General features: G+C 50.0%; 1 protein-coding gene across 6 annotated transcripts in view; it reads right to left on the bottom strand.

The window, feature by feature from the left end:
- SNX19 (sorting nexin 19) overlaps positions 1-15,158 on the bottom strand; it is a 123,438-nt gene that overhangs the window by 86,389 nt on the left and 21,891 nt on the right. For 3 of the 6 annotated variants that reach the window (XM_054802865.1, XM_054802859.1, XM_054802864.1), the window contains one exon: positions 10,470-14,676. The exons of 1 other annotated variant lie outside the window; for it this stretch is intronic. In XM_054802865.1, the coding sequence (XP_054658840.1) occupies positions 14,541-14,676 (136 nt within the window). In that variant the 3' untranslated portion in view covers positions 10,470-14,540. Of the gene's footprint in view, positions 1-10,469; positions 14,677-15,158 lie in introns of those variants that run through there. 2 more of the 6 variants (XM_054802860.1, XM_054802862.1) reach the window with 2 other exon arrangements.

A 15,158-nucleotide genomic window follows, 5' to 3' on the forward strand; every position in this document is an offset into this window, starting at 1 on the left:
AGAGTCCTCTAGGGTCCCTACTTCTTTCTGTCTTTCCAAGCAGAACCTGCTTCTCCCTCCTACACCGCAAACAAGATTTTGATTTTTGTCAGTTTGATTCTGCAGCTTCGAGTTTTCTTCCTCCTGGGCAATGTCTGCTCTTCTCATAGCTGTTTTATAGAAGAACTTGTGATTGTAAACGGCAAAGCGAAGGAAAAGGAAGTAAACTGGTGATGGTGCCAGAATCACTCCTGGCACGCCTCCCATTTCTATTTTCTCTGACATTATAAAGCTGGAATAAATCAGGAGTGAGCAGTACACCGGTAAACTGATGAAAGGAGAGCAGAGTCAGCACTCTGGTCCCTTGCACTGATACAAAAAGGTGTCCTCCCATGCAGGCAACAGTTATCCTGAATTACACGTGGTGGGGAAGGAGAATAGACTCCGAGTGTTTATTAGCAATCATAACCTTAATCAAATACCACTCAAGGATATGTAAAGAAATCTGTTCCACTGCAGGCTCCCAAGCCAAATAAAGGAGTAAATGGGACTTCTATAAAAAACCCTCTTTTAAAACTCACGCATGTTAGGTTCTAAAAAATATATCCCCATTTCTTGGGGAACAGCCAGAGCTCCAGAGGAGCTGCCCTAGGTGAAATCAGCAGCCCATCGCGCCAAGCATTCAGCCTCCTGCCGTAACCAGCTCCGCCGCACTGGAGAAAGGTGATGCCCCAGGATGAACCTGGCCGCTTGGGCAACGGCATCCATGGGTGGAAGGAAGAGGATGCTCTCCGCAAAGCATCGTCCCTACAGGCATCTTCCAGCTCGGAGATCTCGATCTACCCAACTCGCTTCGCGTGGCGGGAGTGTCATTCGCTCCCTCTCCCCCATCTATGGGACTGCTTTAGTCGACGTTTACATATTATGTAGAATTACATGGGGGAAGAAAAAAAAAAAAAAAAAAGAAAAGAAACAGACTCTGTGTAATAGAGGTGCATGTAAATAATCACTGGCCTAATCCCCTTTGACAGTGAAAGATACCCAACCAGAAAATGTTCAAGTCTGTAACTCAACCTGAAATTTAAGCACAAGGAAGTCATGTCAAAAGGGGACTTGGGTTCCCATAAAAGCCTCTCTACTTCCAGACCCTGGGCCCCCTAGCCAAAAAAACAGAGCAAACTTCCAGACATAACATCTGAGAAGTGCAGGCCTCACAAAGGGACTTGCTAACCTCTGCCGGAGAGACAACCACCAGGAAAACAAGCAGAGTGAAGGAAGCCTTCAAGCCCAGATGGAGGACCTGCCACGGAAAGGAGACACGCTTTCCATCAGAGATCTAGCAGGCTGTGGTACGTTATCCCATGAGGGCTGGTGAAAGCCCTCTCGGGGGAGTCATTCAAAACCAGACTGGGCAAAGCCCTGGAGAAGATTCGTGGCTGGAGTCTGTTCTCGTCGGCTCTTGTGCACCAGCCCTGAAGTTGGTGCATGACAGAAGAATCGAGCTCAGTGTAGGAAGAGGAGCCCCTGGGCAGAGAGAGGTGGGTTAAACAACCTAATTGTGCTTTCAAGTCTCTTGCTCGATCGTTTCTATCCCACTAAGGGTACGTGGCATGGAACGTCCACCAGTATCACACGGCAGGACTGAAAATCTTCCTGAAGGGTACTCATCTCTGGGCGGGTTCGCCTGAGGTTAATGCCCCCTTTGCGGTCAATGATGATATTAAAGAAGAGAAGCAGTAAGAGCCAGATTTTGAGCTACTTTTAAGAGTGGAGGGCCAGGTCAGGACCTGGCTTCTGTTTTTCCATGAAGGAAGACGATGGCATCGTCCTCTCCAGGGCTAGCAGCTAGTCCGCTCTCATCCCTGCCTCCAGAAACCCTGCCTTGCCTGCCCGCACCTCAGCAGCTCCTCACCGACTGCCAGAGCTGCCAGAAACCCGGATCATATCCTTCCAGCCACGCAGCACCCAGGCAGGCAGAGCCAGAGTCCACCCTCGCAGCAATGTCCCGTGCTCCATCAGAAAGAGCCCTCGCGGGGGCAAGCGCCTGCCCTGTCATTGCTCTCGAGGAATCCCAAACTTTAACAAGAAGACCTGTCTCCATAGCACGCACAAATACTTCCTCCAGCCTGCTTGAGCCACCAGACCGGACATATGTGACCATCAGGTCTGTTTGAGAGCAGGTAATTTGTTCATCTCAATTTCTCCCATTATCTCGAGCTGCGTGCTCCCCCTTTAGCTCAAGACCTCTATCAAAGGTAGGGTGAACCACTGGAGCTTCAGCTTGCGCTCCCATTGCCTCCGGTCTGTAACGCTTGCACGCTGCACCCTCCGCCTACACAGAAAGCAGCGACGCCCTGATGAAAGAGAAATATTAGGAGGAAAGTGTTGGGAGAACGGGCAGCAGGCTGCAGAGAGCAAAGCTGCTCAACCGCAGGACTTCACGGTTTCCCCTCTTGCCGTGAATGGTGCTGGCTCTATTTCATCTTTCGTTACCCAGAGCCTCCAGACACAAGACTCCACTGGTATTAAATTCCCGCTGCGTGTGACAGTATCTCTCCCCTGATACACTGGGGAGTTTCTCTCTGCTGGTTGGGAATTTTCCGACGAGATGGTTTCTCATTGGAAAATGTCGATACGCTGAAATCAAAGCCCTTTGTGGGAACGTACCAGTTTCAGGGAATCTTTCATGGGAAAATTTTCTTCAAACCCAGGCTGGAGCTTTCTGCGCGAGCAAGGGCGCTCTGCATCCAGCATCCCCATCAGTGGCAGAGCCGGTGTCCCCCCAGGGATGGGGACACCAACACCCCCTCTCCGTATTTTCTTCTCCCCATCCCTAGGACCTCTCACCGTGAGGTTCATGTCTCTGCAGAGCAAAGTCATGAGACTTATTTTACCTCTTATACAAGCTGTGACCCTCAGGGACGCAGACCCTTCAGCCCTGGGGGCAGGACATTATCACGGGGAAGGGCAGATCTTTGGCCTCACCCTGAAGCAGGGCTGGAAATGGGCTCAAATCTGGGAGAAATTCCCACCAGGGAGCTGGTCCCTGTCCTGCAGAGAGCTTTAGCTTGCAGTGCGGTGGCGTGGCGTGGTGGGGTTCACGAGTGTCCCCCTGTCCACGGTGGCTTTCCCTTGTCCCTCTCAGGCTCAGCGATGGCTGAGACAACAGCTCCATCTTGTGCTTCAGCTTGACCTGGGGAAAAAAACCTGAGGGACAGCCCCGAAGCTCCCTCTCGCGGATATTTCCAGGAGCAGATGTCTCTCTGCACATCCCTTTGACGAGCAGGGTTGAGAGTAGGTGTGATGGCAGACCAGACCTTACAGCTTGCCTGCTTCCCAAACCAAAGCATTCTGGAGAAACCACTCGTGGGCATGGCAGGACGGGACATGTTCGTGCCCCGTCTGCCCCCCGACTCCATCCATAGCAGCTGGGGTCCACGCGAGGACATCGTGCAGGCAAAAGGTTTATCCTCCGGGCAAGCAGGTCTGGATTTGATAGCTCAGACCTGCTGCCACCAAGCATGGCGCATTATTTCAGGAGCTACCAGGTTTCACTAAATTTGTTCCCCCAAAAAAACATCTGAAGGGCTGCAGTCCTTCAAAGGATGTTCAAAGCCAAGGGAGGTGTCTCCTCCATCTGTGACCTGCTGCTGCAGTGCTGGGGTTCCTAAGCGCTAACCTTACAGGCAGTTGAACTGAAATTGCCAACTTCTTTGGCAGTTTAAGGTTGTTTCAGGAGGATGCTCGCTGCAAACGTGCCGTCGCAACATCGACAGTGGCTGCAAGGCTCTCAACACCTGTGGGTTTCAAAGCTGGCACTTTTAACCCGTTCCGCGTGGAGCTGGCGGGGGGTTTGCTCCTATGAGGCTGTCCCTATTCTTTCCCAAGTGATTTCTTCCCCTATCGCAACCACTTTCTAATTTCATGTCGTGATGAAATCGGGTCCTTCTGAAGTTTTCCCCCGGAATGATCCAGAGGGCTGACAGATTGCAAAACCTCTTATCTGCCAGTGCTTGTGCCACACTCCAGGCTAAATACAGCTGCTGCCAAGCAGAAAAGATGAACTTTTTCTTAAGGACAATACGATCTACAGTCCAAGCCTAAGGAGGTTTTTAAAGGGTATTAGTAGCTTTACATGTAGCTTTAGCTCCATCTTTGCCACCCAAGAAAAGTAACGACTGTAGTCCTGTTCCCTTGTGCTAATCTTGTACCTGGATGTTTCAGGGTACCTGATCTGTGTTCCTCTCTCTCACCCACACAATTTTCCTCTCAAACCACAACAAAGAATTGCAGTTTTTGGCCCCGTTCCCCTCCTTCCCTCCGTGCAATCTCCCTTTTTCATTCCTAGCCGCTGTGCAACCCTCCTCAGCCCTCCTGCATCCTCCATCTCCCTTGCCTACGCTCTCCAACTTGACGGAGATACTTCGCTGAGGCTGCCAGCCAGGATCTTACCAGGCTTGACTAGCGCGAGCTTAGCATTGCGAGTTAAGCCTGCCTTCCCGTGTCCCTCACCATGCACGCTGAACTTTCCAGGGAATATCACGCCTGACGGCGTGCCGGCCTTGTTGTTCACTATCGATGAGATAATGTCTCTTAAATCTGGATCCCTGACACGAGGGCGTTCAACCCCCTTTTGCCTCTGGCCGCGTTCCAATTTCAGGACAGAAATGACCAGGAGAAATATGAGAGGTTACTGACATTCTTGGCTTGGAAATCATCAGCCTGTCGTGGAAAGGAATGTGATCAAAAAGAGACATCGCTGGTGTTTACTTTCAAGCCCTCGATGTGTGATGGACTTTAATACACGCTGTTCTAATGCAGCTTTTTGGGCTGCAGGTGAACCTCGCCGAAGGGGGTGGAACAGGTTATTTTTGTTGGTGGAGCGTATTAGGTGAAGAACAGCCCTTAAAAAGGATTGCAGCCCATCGTGCCTATTTATACCCCGGATGCTGTTTTCCTCAAGACAGGAGATGGACAGGCCCTGCATCCTGCTTTTCCATGCAGGTGGTGGCAGGGTCCTTGCCAAATGCCATCTTGAGCGGCTGCCTGGAGGGATAGGGGAATTTTCAGGCGGTCCGTAGGGGCTGCTTTGGAAATGCACGTGAATCTGGGCTAAAGCTGCAAGGATGTGTTAAAAATGACAGCCACAAGCTAGTTTATTAGAATTCGCTTGCACGGATAAAAGCAAAAACTTAATGCAGCTTGATGGAATGTAGGGAGCCCAGAGCAGGCTTGGTTCAATAAAAGCACGTTGCCTTTTGAGATAGTGACAAAGCACAGTGCTGGGAAAGCTCTTTACCAGTCGGTCACATTGAGAAAGCTCCGGTCGCTTCATCTTCATCATTTTGTCACAAAAGAAGCAATCTCCATCCTCTCGGAGTTGTTCAATTGTTCCAACAGCCAACTTCCTCTCCCAAGGCCGCGTCCGGAGGGGCACAGGAGGTAACAGGAGCGAGAAATAAAGCATGCTGTTTGTGTCTTGGTGTTTGCAGCACGTGCATGCTGGAGATGAGGGAGGAATCTAAGAATTTTTATTAGCCTAATCAGACAAAAACATTGACAAGATCCCTACCGGCACAGGAGCACGCTCCCGTCGCACAAATGAATTCCTCCAGCGGCCCCGGCTGCACGGGCGGCAGATAGCATCAGAGCATCGGTGGAGAAGAGGAGATTACAGAACGTTAATGCTTTAAAAGGCCTCAGTTCCTGCAGCGGCCGCAAACATAAGCAAACTAGAGAATACGGTGCAGAGAGACCATCCAGCATTGCATTTTTGCAATAAACAGGTCACAAACGCTATCAGCCGGCAGCGGGCAAACAGCTCAGCTCGGTTAGCTGCGTGGGGAGCGGGGCGTCCCGCATCCTGTACCAGCCCGATGCAGAAGGGATGAGCCGCCAAGCTGCCAACCTGATTTTGAAGTAATACAAGCTCAGCTCACCGTGGCTCTTTCTCACCATCCTGTATTGGGATAGCTCCTGAGGCACCCAGAAATTGCATCGATTCTCCAGGGGACACGGCTCACGGCCGCCCTTACGGCGCTGTGCACGTCAGCGCCCTGCAGCAGTCGAGCGAAGCTATTAAATATCAAGTACTTCCCATGAAGCTGACATTTTTAATCCCTGCGCCGCCTTCTCTTTTCACACACGAAAGGCCCCAGCCACCATTCACCCCCTTCCCCAACTTTTCCAGCCTTATTGCTCCTTCCCACTCACAGCTGAGAATTAAAAGACATAATAAAGAGCCCTTGAACCGGAGGGGGGGAAAAAAAAAAAAAAAAAAGCAGGTCCCTTGTTTGAGCCCGGGATTCGTCTGCCTCTCCCCGCAGAGATAAAGAGGCCCTTTCACCCCAGCAACCAGAAGGTTGAAGCTGGATATGTGCTTACCAGCGCAGCCGTGGCTGGGAGCTGCCAGCCTGGGGTCTGACGGCAGTGACATTTCTACCTCAGATTAGACGGTACGGTGTAAAAACGCATTAGAGTTGCTGGGGAGACTGTCCCTTCATAAGGCTGCACGCTTGGGAGCGAGCCGCTGTAGCTATGAAACCGGACCGCGGCGTGGTTTCAGCCCTTTGCTGCAGATTAAGGTTAATAAGAGCCTCCCCAGCCCGCCGTGCCCACCGAGCTCTCCCAGCGGAGAGCAGACCGGACGGAGGTGGGAGCCCAGCGCCTCTAATATCCCCACCGGCGAGCGCGCTGTGCCCCCGCTTTTGTTCTCCGCTTCTACCCAGTGATTTTCATTACAAATATCCTCTTAGCATGCACGCATGGAGGGGGGAGAGAAAGGGGGGAACCAGGCCCACACAAAGAGAAAGAAAAGGCTGCTTGCTGGAAAACCAGTAATTACAGGGCTGGGGCTTTCCTCGCGGAGGATTCATACGGATTCGACATGGCAGTGTTTCACACGTACGGCCCCACCGGGGGCAAACTCCTGTTTCGATTTCATTATCGGCAAGCTGAGCTGCCCGGGGAACTTTTGCCCCGAAACGAGTTCCCAAAGAGGGACAGTTGCACTTCTTTTATTATTTGCTTTGAAAGCAATTTCGCCGCTGCCCCCAGAAGCCTCTGCGTTCACTCGGGAGTGGGATGGGAGAGCACAAACGCTGTGAGAGTTGGCTTGTCATCGCAGCGCTGCTACGGCCAGCAAATATGGGAAATCTTCTTATATGTGGTCATCGCCTATTTTAGCAAAATCCGGAGGCATTGAATCAACCCTTCAAACATCTCCTAACCCTATGCTTTGCTCTCAAGGTGCTTATAAAGATAAGCAAATTCTCTGTGTGTATTTTTACCAGGGAGGTAAAACACAACCCACATATAAATGGATGCGAGTAAAGCCGCGCAGAACCAAAACTTGACCTTTTGTACTCACTTGCTGTGGGTATCGCGTGATTTTCCGCGGTTCAAGCCGAATGGGTTAGCACAGCACCCCGAGCTTTGCAACGTTAGGATGCTGGCACAGCGCTGGGTCAGGTTATCAACTCTATTTTACAGCTGGGTGAAACGATGGCTCAGAAGAACCGGGCCATGTTCACGCAGGAGGTTGGAGAGCAGAGGAACCCAAACTGCCTTCTCCCTGCTCAAAAACGCCTCTCCTGTTCACTAATGCATCCTTATATGTTTTACCCCTAACAGGCCCCCTTTCAGGTTTGTGTACTTTGTCACCATTTCTCTAGGGAAGGTACCTTGGGGCCAGTTTTTCACCTTCCGCGGTGCTTCGCCAAGAGCTCTGGGACATTCGCGGGACACCCGACCATGGCAGGGCTGATGATGAGAGCCAGAAAACGCTGCAGAAAGATGTTTCTGCCATTAGCACACGCACTTTTAGGCAAGCTACCCTGATTCTTTGTGGTTTTAGGATGCATACACAAGGCAAGCACCAGCACACCGACCCGCTCTGCAATCTCAGAGATGAGCTACAATCATTTGAGGACAAATACTAAGGAATCTGCTGTCGGGGACAGAGCCCCATAGAAGCAGAAGTCGCTCCTATCCCTGAAAGCTCACAAACTCAACATCTACCTGCGTACTTCAAGCTGCCTGCATCCATTATTCTTGGGCCAAAGGTGAAGCTTAGGTTTCAGGTAATGCCAATCTGCCACTAAAAACGAGTCCCAGGTTTATGGTTTGGCTCCTCATAAAGACAGGAGCACGTGCACAACTCAGACCCGAGCCCGGCGTTTGATTCCCAAACACGCTGAATTTTGCTTTGGTTCCGTCTCTTAATTCCCATCATCTTTTCTTTCTCTCCTTATTTACTTGTTAATTTTCATGGGTCTTAATTTCCTGCACCCCGAACCCCGCTGAGACCAGCCTCTGCCTACATGGGATTGCACGCTACAGCCCTTCCCTCTTCGGGGAAAGGTCAGGAACGGAGGTTTAGTGTGCCGAGAAGAAAGGCAGCAGCAGACAGACAGAGAGCACTCATAAAGATCTGGCTGTGAGCCTCTCTGAGAAAATGTCAGGTTGGGGAGGCTATAATAGCTTTAATCTGCAGTACAAGGGGATTAAAAGACTCGTTCTCACAGGACAAAAAAAGAAAGGAGTGGAGCGGAAGGAGCGGAACAAGGGGAGAATGAAGGCTGCAAGGGGAGGAAGGGAGAAAGTTAAAGAGCTCAACTATAAAGAGCATCGGGATTTAAAGAGCTCCGTCTTCTAGCGTAATAAATGTGAAGTGGCCTGCATGGAAAAGGGGCTTTAGCCAATGGCTTTGCTTTTGCTTTTTCACACTAAGCACACACACTTCAGCCTCCTTCAATCAAGGCAACTTGTTATGTTTGGCTTTGTTGATTTTCAGGGGCAAAGGAGTAGGAGGGGGAAACAGAAGGTTAATGAGGCTCCGCCAGATGCGACACTCGAGAAGCGGCGGGCATTATATTTTTTAAACAGTGGTTTATGGTCTTTGATCCTCACCCTTGCTGTCCCTCCTCCAGCACGTCCCTCAAACCGCCCCCTTGTCCTCAAGGGCCGTGGAAGAGCGAAGGGGCCTGGGAACAGGAAGGAAGTACGCCGAATTGCGGGACGCTCTCCTCAAGTACTGCTTGAGCAACCTTTTCAGCCGCTCAGCAAGGCCAGGAGATGAAGAGAACGTAATTGAAAGGGTAAGGAAAGAAGGCAACTTTAAATACTTTTCAAAAGGGGGGAAAAAAAAAATACCAACCCAATGCATCAGTCGCAGGAGATGTAAAGCAAGCTGCGCCCCAAAAGGGAAGCTGGGTACTCAAAGCCAGCATCGCTCACGTACTGCGGGAAAGAGGGTTTCCTAGGGCTGGACGCTAACCTCAAGTCAAGGCAGGACTGCCCCACCAGATTAGCAGGGAGGTTTGGACGTATTTACATTAGGACACGGCCAATATTCTCCTGGAAGGCAGGAGGACTCTTCCCTCACCTGTCTGTCAGTTAAGGACATACTTTAGTCATCAACATCCTTGAAGAAATGGCAACATGGGAAGGTAAAACAACCACCCAGGAGTCCTGAGTTTCCTCCTGTTCTCACACTCAGAGGAGCAGGTTTCTAGCAGTTTGCCATATTAGTCAGGACTGCCACATTTACTCTCACCTTTTGTGTCACCCGCCTTCCCAGCTCACCAGGCTTACAAGGCAGGAGAGATGCTCCAGGACAACACCAGGCACAGTCAAATGACTGGTTCTCTCGACTATTTTAGCAGCTCAAAGTGATGGGGGCTGGCTAGTGTTCTGTGCACAAGTTGTACTCAGAGGGAAAAAAAATAAAAAGACTTTGTAACATAATAAGCAAGTTCCAGACAGGAATTACAGTATAGCATATCCAGTGGAGACAGGGGGCTGGAGCAGCATTAAGGTAGGAAGAATATAATTACCTGAACTGGACCACAGCCAGGATAACAGTATTTATTTCAAGCAAGCCAGAAGTGCCAAAGCCTGGATTTTACGTTGAAATCCAGAAGACGGCAAATCACAGCATCCCAATTGCATTCTTCCAGCATTCGGTTGGAAGAAGACATCTCCTGATGGTCGCCTAATCCCTACTGCCTGTGGCAGTGACAGAAGAACTTGCCCTCAGCTTCCTTTGGGAAGCCCAATGCCATCCCAGCACAAAGCCCTGTAGCTATTGATGCTCTGCTACAAGGCACATATCACCGAGGCAATGCCTGCACCTTGCGGTACAGAAAGCAAAAAACCATCCTCCCACTCCCCGTAATTCGCCTGCAGATAATAAAGCCACGCTCAGTCACAAATAGAGTCACAAGCAAGCTCTCTCAAGCATAGCCCCTAGTTCGATCTGGTATTAATTATCCACTGTTCCGCAGAGATAAACGCTTAATCCTCTGGCTGTTGACACTGGAAATGGACCAATCTACCCCGGGGTGGATATTACAGAGGGGAACTTGGCTTCAGCTCTGATCCCCCCATCACGTGCTGTAGAAATGTAGGTAATGGATTTCTTAGGGTGTTTGGGATCTTTCTGCGGCAGAGCTAATCCAGAATAACACATGACCCAAGCAGTCATTGTATCAGGTTTTTCTTCCTCCCTTTATTTTTTCTTCGACGTAATATTTCAAATTTCATGTGGAATTTCTCATTTTCAGACATTCTCTATTTCCGTATAGCTTACCAGCTTTCCTCCTCCAGGACCGCTATGAAGGTGAATTTCCTAAGTTCAGGGATGTGGAGATGCATGACCCCTGCTTCTCTTCTCTGGGCATCTTTTGCTTTCTTCCAGGAGAAAGGTCAAAGATCTCCACATTGCTTCTCTGGTTTTACACTCTCTGGAAAGCCCAAATCAAGAATTTTGCTTGTCAGGGAGAAAGAAACAATGCTGATGCTACCAGAGATGGGAAAACTCTTCTTATTTCTGACCAAGCTGCCGAGGACTTTGGTCTTTCCCACGTCTGAGCAGTCCCACTGGCTCAGAGCCATTGCCACCAGCACTGCTGCCCCAGCCAGGCATTTCGGGACCCTCAGGGAGATGCCTGCTCCCCTATTCCCACTCCCACCCGGGCTTTCTTGCCTCTCCCCTACTTGCTCTTCCCTTCCCAAGGGCTGTCTTACAGGCAGTTTTCTCAGCAAAGGCAAGTTTTAAACCCAAACACAGAAACAAGTTTGAAACTGAGTATTATTGTACACAGAGTCGGACCACAAATTACAAGAAGTTGGGAGCACCGGTTTGCTCCCCATTTCACAACAAACTAGGTTTTCAAGACAGCGCTCTCCTACACAGACTTGAATGGCCAATCCAGAGGTCTGAACACAGGAAACGTCAGGGAGTGGCGGCACACGTTTTTCCTGAAAACACAATCTAAAAAGAAGCTCTGGCTCAACATAAAACCTGCTATTTAGCTTACGGTGCTGCTTGCAAACTGCCTATGTCCAGTAGGCCCTAAAGAGCTGAGCGCCCACCACCTGAACCATGTACTGCTCTATACCCAATGTGACAGAAGCCTGCAGCTTTTTCTTGACATCAAATCTGGCCGCTCTCACCGCCCTCCCTTTAGCAAGAGGTGGCTTGAGCCTTCTGCACAAATTCCTGCAGAAAAAGGGAGCTTGCTGGGAGCATGACACACAGAGAGCAAGTTACATGTTTTTCGTTGGCTTTGCTTGTTTTACTAAAGTGGGTTTTTTTAGCCTTAATCCAATAGAAATAAACTTTCAGCCCACCTGAATGCTGAAGTTTGCCTTTGCCAGCACCGTGCTCAATTTAATCTAACAATTACAGTGAGGTAAAGAACTGACATTAGAAAAAAAAACCTGAACTTTTTATTGGATTTTGTATCCCTTAACAATAATACAGAGAGGGGCTACTTATCCCTACGCCGTTCCAGGGCAGCTTCACCTCGGCTGTGAGAATGGACTAAGATCTATCAAGGAGAGAACAGGAGTTTGAAGCCTAGCCAGTAAGAGCATGAGAAAGGGCTCCAGCAACCCTGGTTTCCGTTTTCCTCGCTGTAAGAAAAGAAAGCAGGTTCTGGAGATTAAAACAAAGATCTTGCAATCCAGACTCCTGGGGGTCTGTTCCAACTCTGCCACTGATTTAAGAGCACATGCAAGTAAACCTACTTCATCTCTCTGCCCCAGCTCCTCTCACGTAAACACAGAGGAGACATTGCTACACGGCCACGTGAGCAAGTCTGCAAAGCGCAGGCTCCCCGTGTGAAAGGTGCAGAGGATGCACAGACCAAGCAGTTGTTTGCTACGACCGCAAGTCACTGTCACACCGTCCCAGCAAAGCACCAGCTCTCACACTATGCTCCTTGGAGCCCACCAGTGGACATGGCAAATGATTTCCAATGGGAGACATGAATATCGTGTCTCACATAATGTTAGAGGTCAGGGTTAATGGCAGACATGCTAGGGGTTCCTGGCAAAGGAGAAGCTTAAGCTTGTCCTTCCAATGTCCCATCCAGTGTCTGTAAGGACTGTGCTAGATAGACCCAGTCCCTCTCTGAATGATCTTTCCCAGCAGACAGTCTCTTAATGATATCCCTAATCAATGACACATTACAGTCTTGGAGCTACAAACCCATAAAGCTAATGGAGAAGCAATAGCAAGCAAGTGCACCAAGAGCATCTGGGAAGCCACCGAGCACAACAGGGCAATGTTGCGCCATCCCTGGCTGATGGCTCCTTCTCCTACTCCTCAAGACAGCTCATGTAGTCAACAGAAGTAGAAGCAAAGGGAAGGGAAACAGGACCCTGGCAGTGAAGGACAGACTGAGGCAGCTGCTCCAAACAGATATTGTGCTTAAGGAGTCCTGCTTCCCAACCTGCTGCTTGGCCAGTTGGGATTATCCCATACAGAAAATTCTCCATCTCTTTGCTCAATAAACAATGCAAAACCACTTTTGCTTCATTATATTGGATTCTGCTTAGCCTTGGGATGTCCTTGGAGCTCCCTAAAAACATACTTGCTGGCAGCAAGCTAGCTCTTCCCTCTATTTGCACACAAACAACAGAAGCACAGAGAAGCACACGCTGTTGCATGTCCGTTCTTAAGCAGCTGCCTCTGGAAAGAGCAGAGTCTCTACTTTCAGTAGTACACATGTTGGAGTTACACGACCGTCTCTCCAACACGCCACAGAGTATCCAGCTCCAAGAAAGAAAAGGCTATATGAAACACACAGTTTGGTACTCTAACACAGACGCTAGCTGGGATCCTGCATGCTTCCCTCTTGCGAGGTCTCCTCTAAGTGCTTTAATCTGTGGAGAACGCTAGGAGCAGTGTCCCCTCGATCAGCAAAGTGCAGCACCAGTCGGTTCACATTTCTTCCAGGAAATAACACCAAACTGGTCTGTTGGTGCATATTCTCCGTGTCCATCTGCCAAGTCTGACAGCTAGGCAAAACCACTGAAGTCTCAGATGACCCGGAAAAGCAGCTGCCAGGTCGACATGCCACTCTGTGCTGGGTGGCAGGGGACATCGTGACCCGACAAGCTTGCTAGAGCCCTCTGCACACAGCTGTTACCATAGCAGGCGTAGTAAACCAAAGCACGGTGGCATAGCAATCAACAACAGAGCTTAGGTGGTGCTCACAAGCCCACTGCTGTGGGCTAACGCACTGGCTGGCCCTGGCATGGGTGTGGTATTCCTCTTGGGCTCAGAGATGCTCACTCCTCTTCCAGAGCTTACTGTGACGACCGCTTTTGTGTGGGAGTGGCTTTGCTTGCTGTGTGTCACACTCCAGCACCTTTTCTCCTCTGCCTTCCAGGTGACAGCCTCTGGGACTAAAAGGTGACTCAGCAGGCAAAACACAAGGTAATCCTGAAGTCCAACTAAGCTACCATTCCTCTTTAGCGTGGTTCTCTTTTCCAGGACTGCGGTCTACCCTACTCACATCCTACAGTTCAGGCAGCAAAAGATGCCAGAACAAGACCATGTCAGCAGTGGTAGCAGGAGGCAGCTGATCTTTGTCCCTAAGGCAGGACAGCAGCTTTGATTTCTGTACCACTTTCGACCTCCCAGTTATCCATGCAGTGAGGATGGGTCCCCAACACTGACTTCAGGGCCATCATCGCATCTCCATGCTCCGTTCTCTCCTCATCTTCCACCTGGTTAAATGGATGGCGTGGCATAGGCACAGGGCAGGCTGCTTAGAGAACAGGGACAGCACTTGGTCCTCCCTTCGCCTGTCCTGAGGAAACACCTATCAACAAGATAGCATGATGACAAGTCTCTGCATTGCAGTGCCAGGCAGAGCCTGAGGCCATAAAGACAAATCTTACATGCTGTCTGCCTTTAGATGTTAGAGATGTTCAGAAACGTGGGACAAGACAACAGGGTTTGTGGACAGCCTGCTATCCTTCTCGGACGATCCAGCTCTGCAGAGGTCAGCCATCTTCACTCCAGGCTCTCCATCAGGTCAGCAATGGAACAGACACTACATGGCAGAAAAGCATCTTCAGTCCCCGACACTGGGTTTAATCCATCACTCAGCCAAAACAGAGAAGCCTGGAAGCAGCCTCATTTAGCACTGGCTGGAAAAATTCTTTACAAGAAGCTCCCAGACATGTTCAGTAAACACTGAAAATCAAATCATCCCATGCCTGCGGCTGCATCTCTCCTCCACTGCTGGCTACACCAGCCCTGGTTAATGTGCTGAAATGCCTGCTTTCTCCAGGCCACTAGAAGCAGACAGCACAACAGCTGCGGTCTCAAGCTCATTGCTGGAGCCCTTCAGAACCAAGAATTCCAGCAGAATGTCCAAGAGGCAGAAAACCAGGTGCCTGAAATGGAGAAAAGACAAAGCTTAGGCTGATCAGGGCACAGCAGAGCTGGGAGATCAGCTCCAGACACGCAGAAGCCAAAGCTCACGCAAGGAAGAAATATTCTTACTGCCATCGGGGGAAAGACGAGATCTCATATCCTAGAAGAAATGTTTTAAGGGATGGTTCAGGGTTTTGTTCCCCCCCCCAACCCCGCGGGTGTTTGACACTGCTGAGCAGCACAGAAAACACAAATGCTTCTCCTGGAGTGAGGTGGCACATGCATTTCTCTGCAGTTAATCAAAAAACATTGCTGTCCAAATGCACAGAGATGGGTAACCAGAAAAAACACTATCTACACATATATGCAGCTGCCTAAGCTCCTCTAAAAACAAAACCAAATCCTGGTTTTGTTTGTTGTTTCCTCTGACAGTCCCCTGCCATCCACAAACTAAGCAGGCCCAACAACATAACTAAGACTGGCTCAATCTCCAGCCAGACCA

Source organism: Grus americana, chromosome 24 (genome assembly GCF_028858705.1).
Source record: "Grus americana isolate bGruAme1 chromosome 24, bGruAme1.mat, whole genome shotgun sequence".
NCBI classification, from domain to species: Eukaryota; Metazoa; Chordata; class Aves; order Gruiformes; family Gruidae; genus Grus; species Grus americana.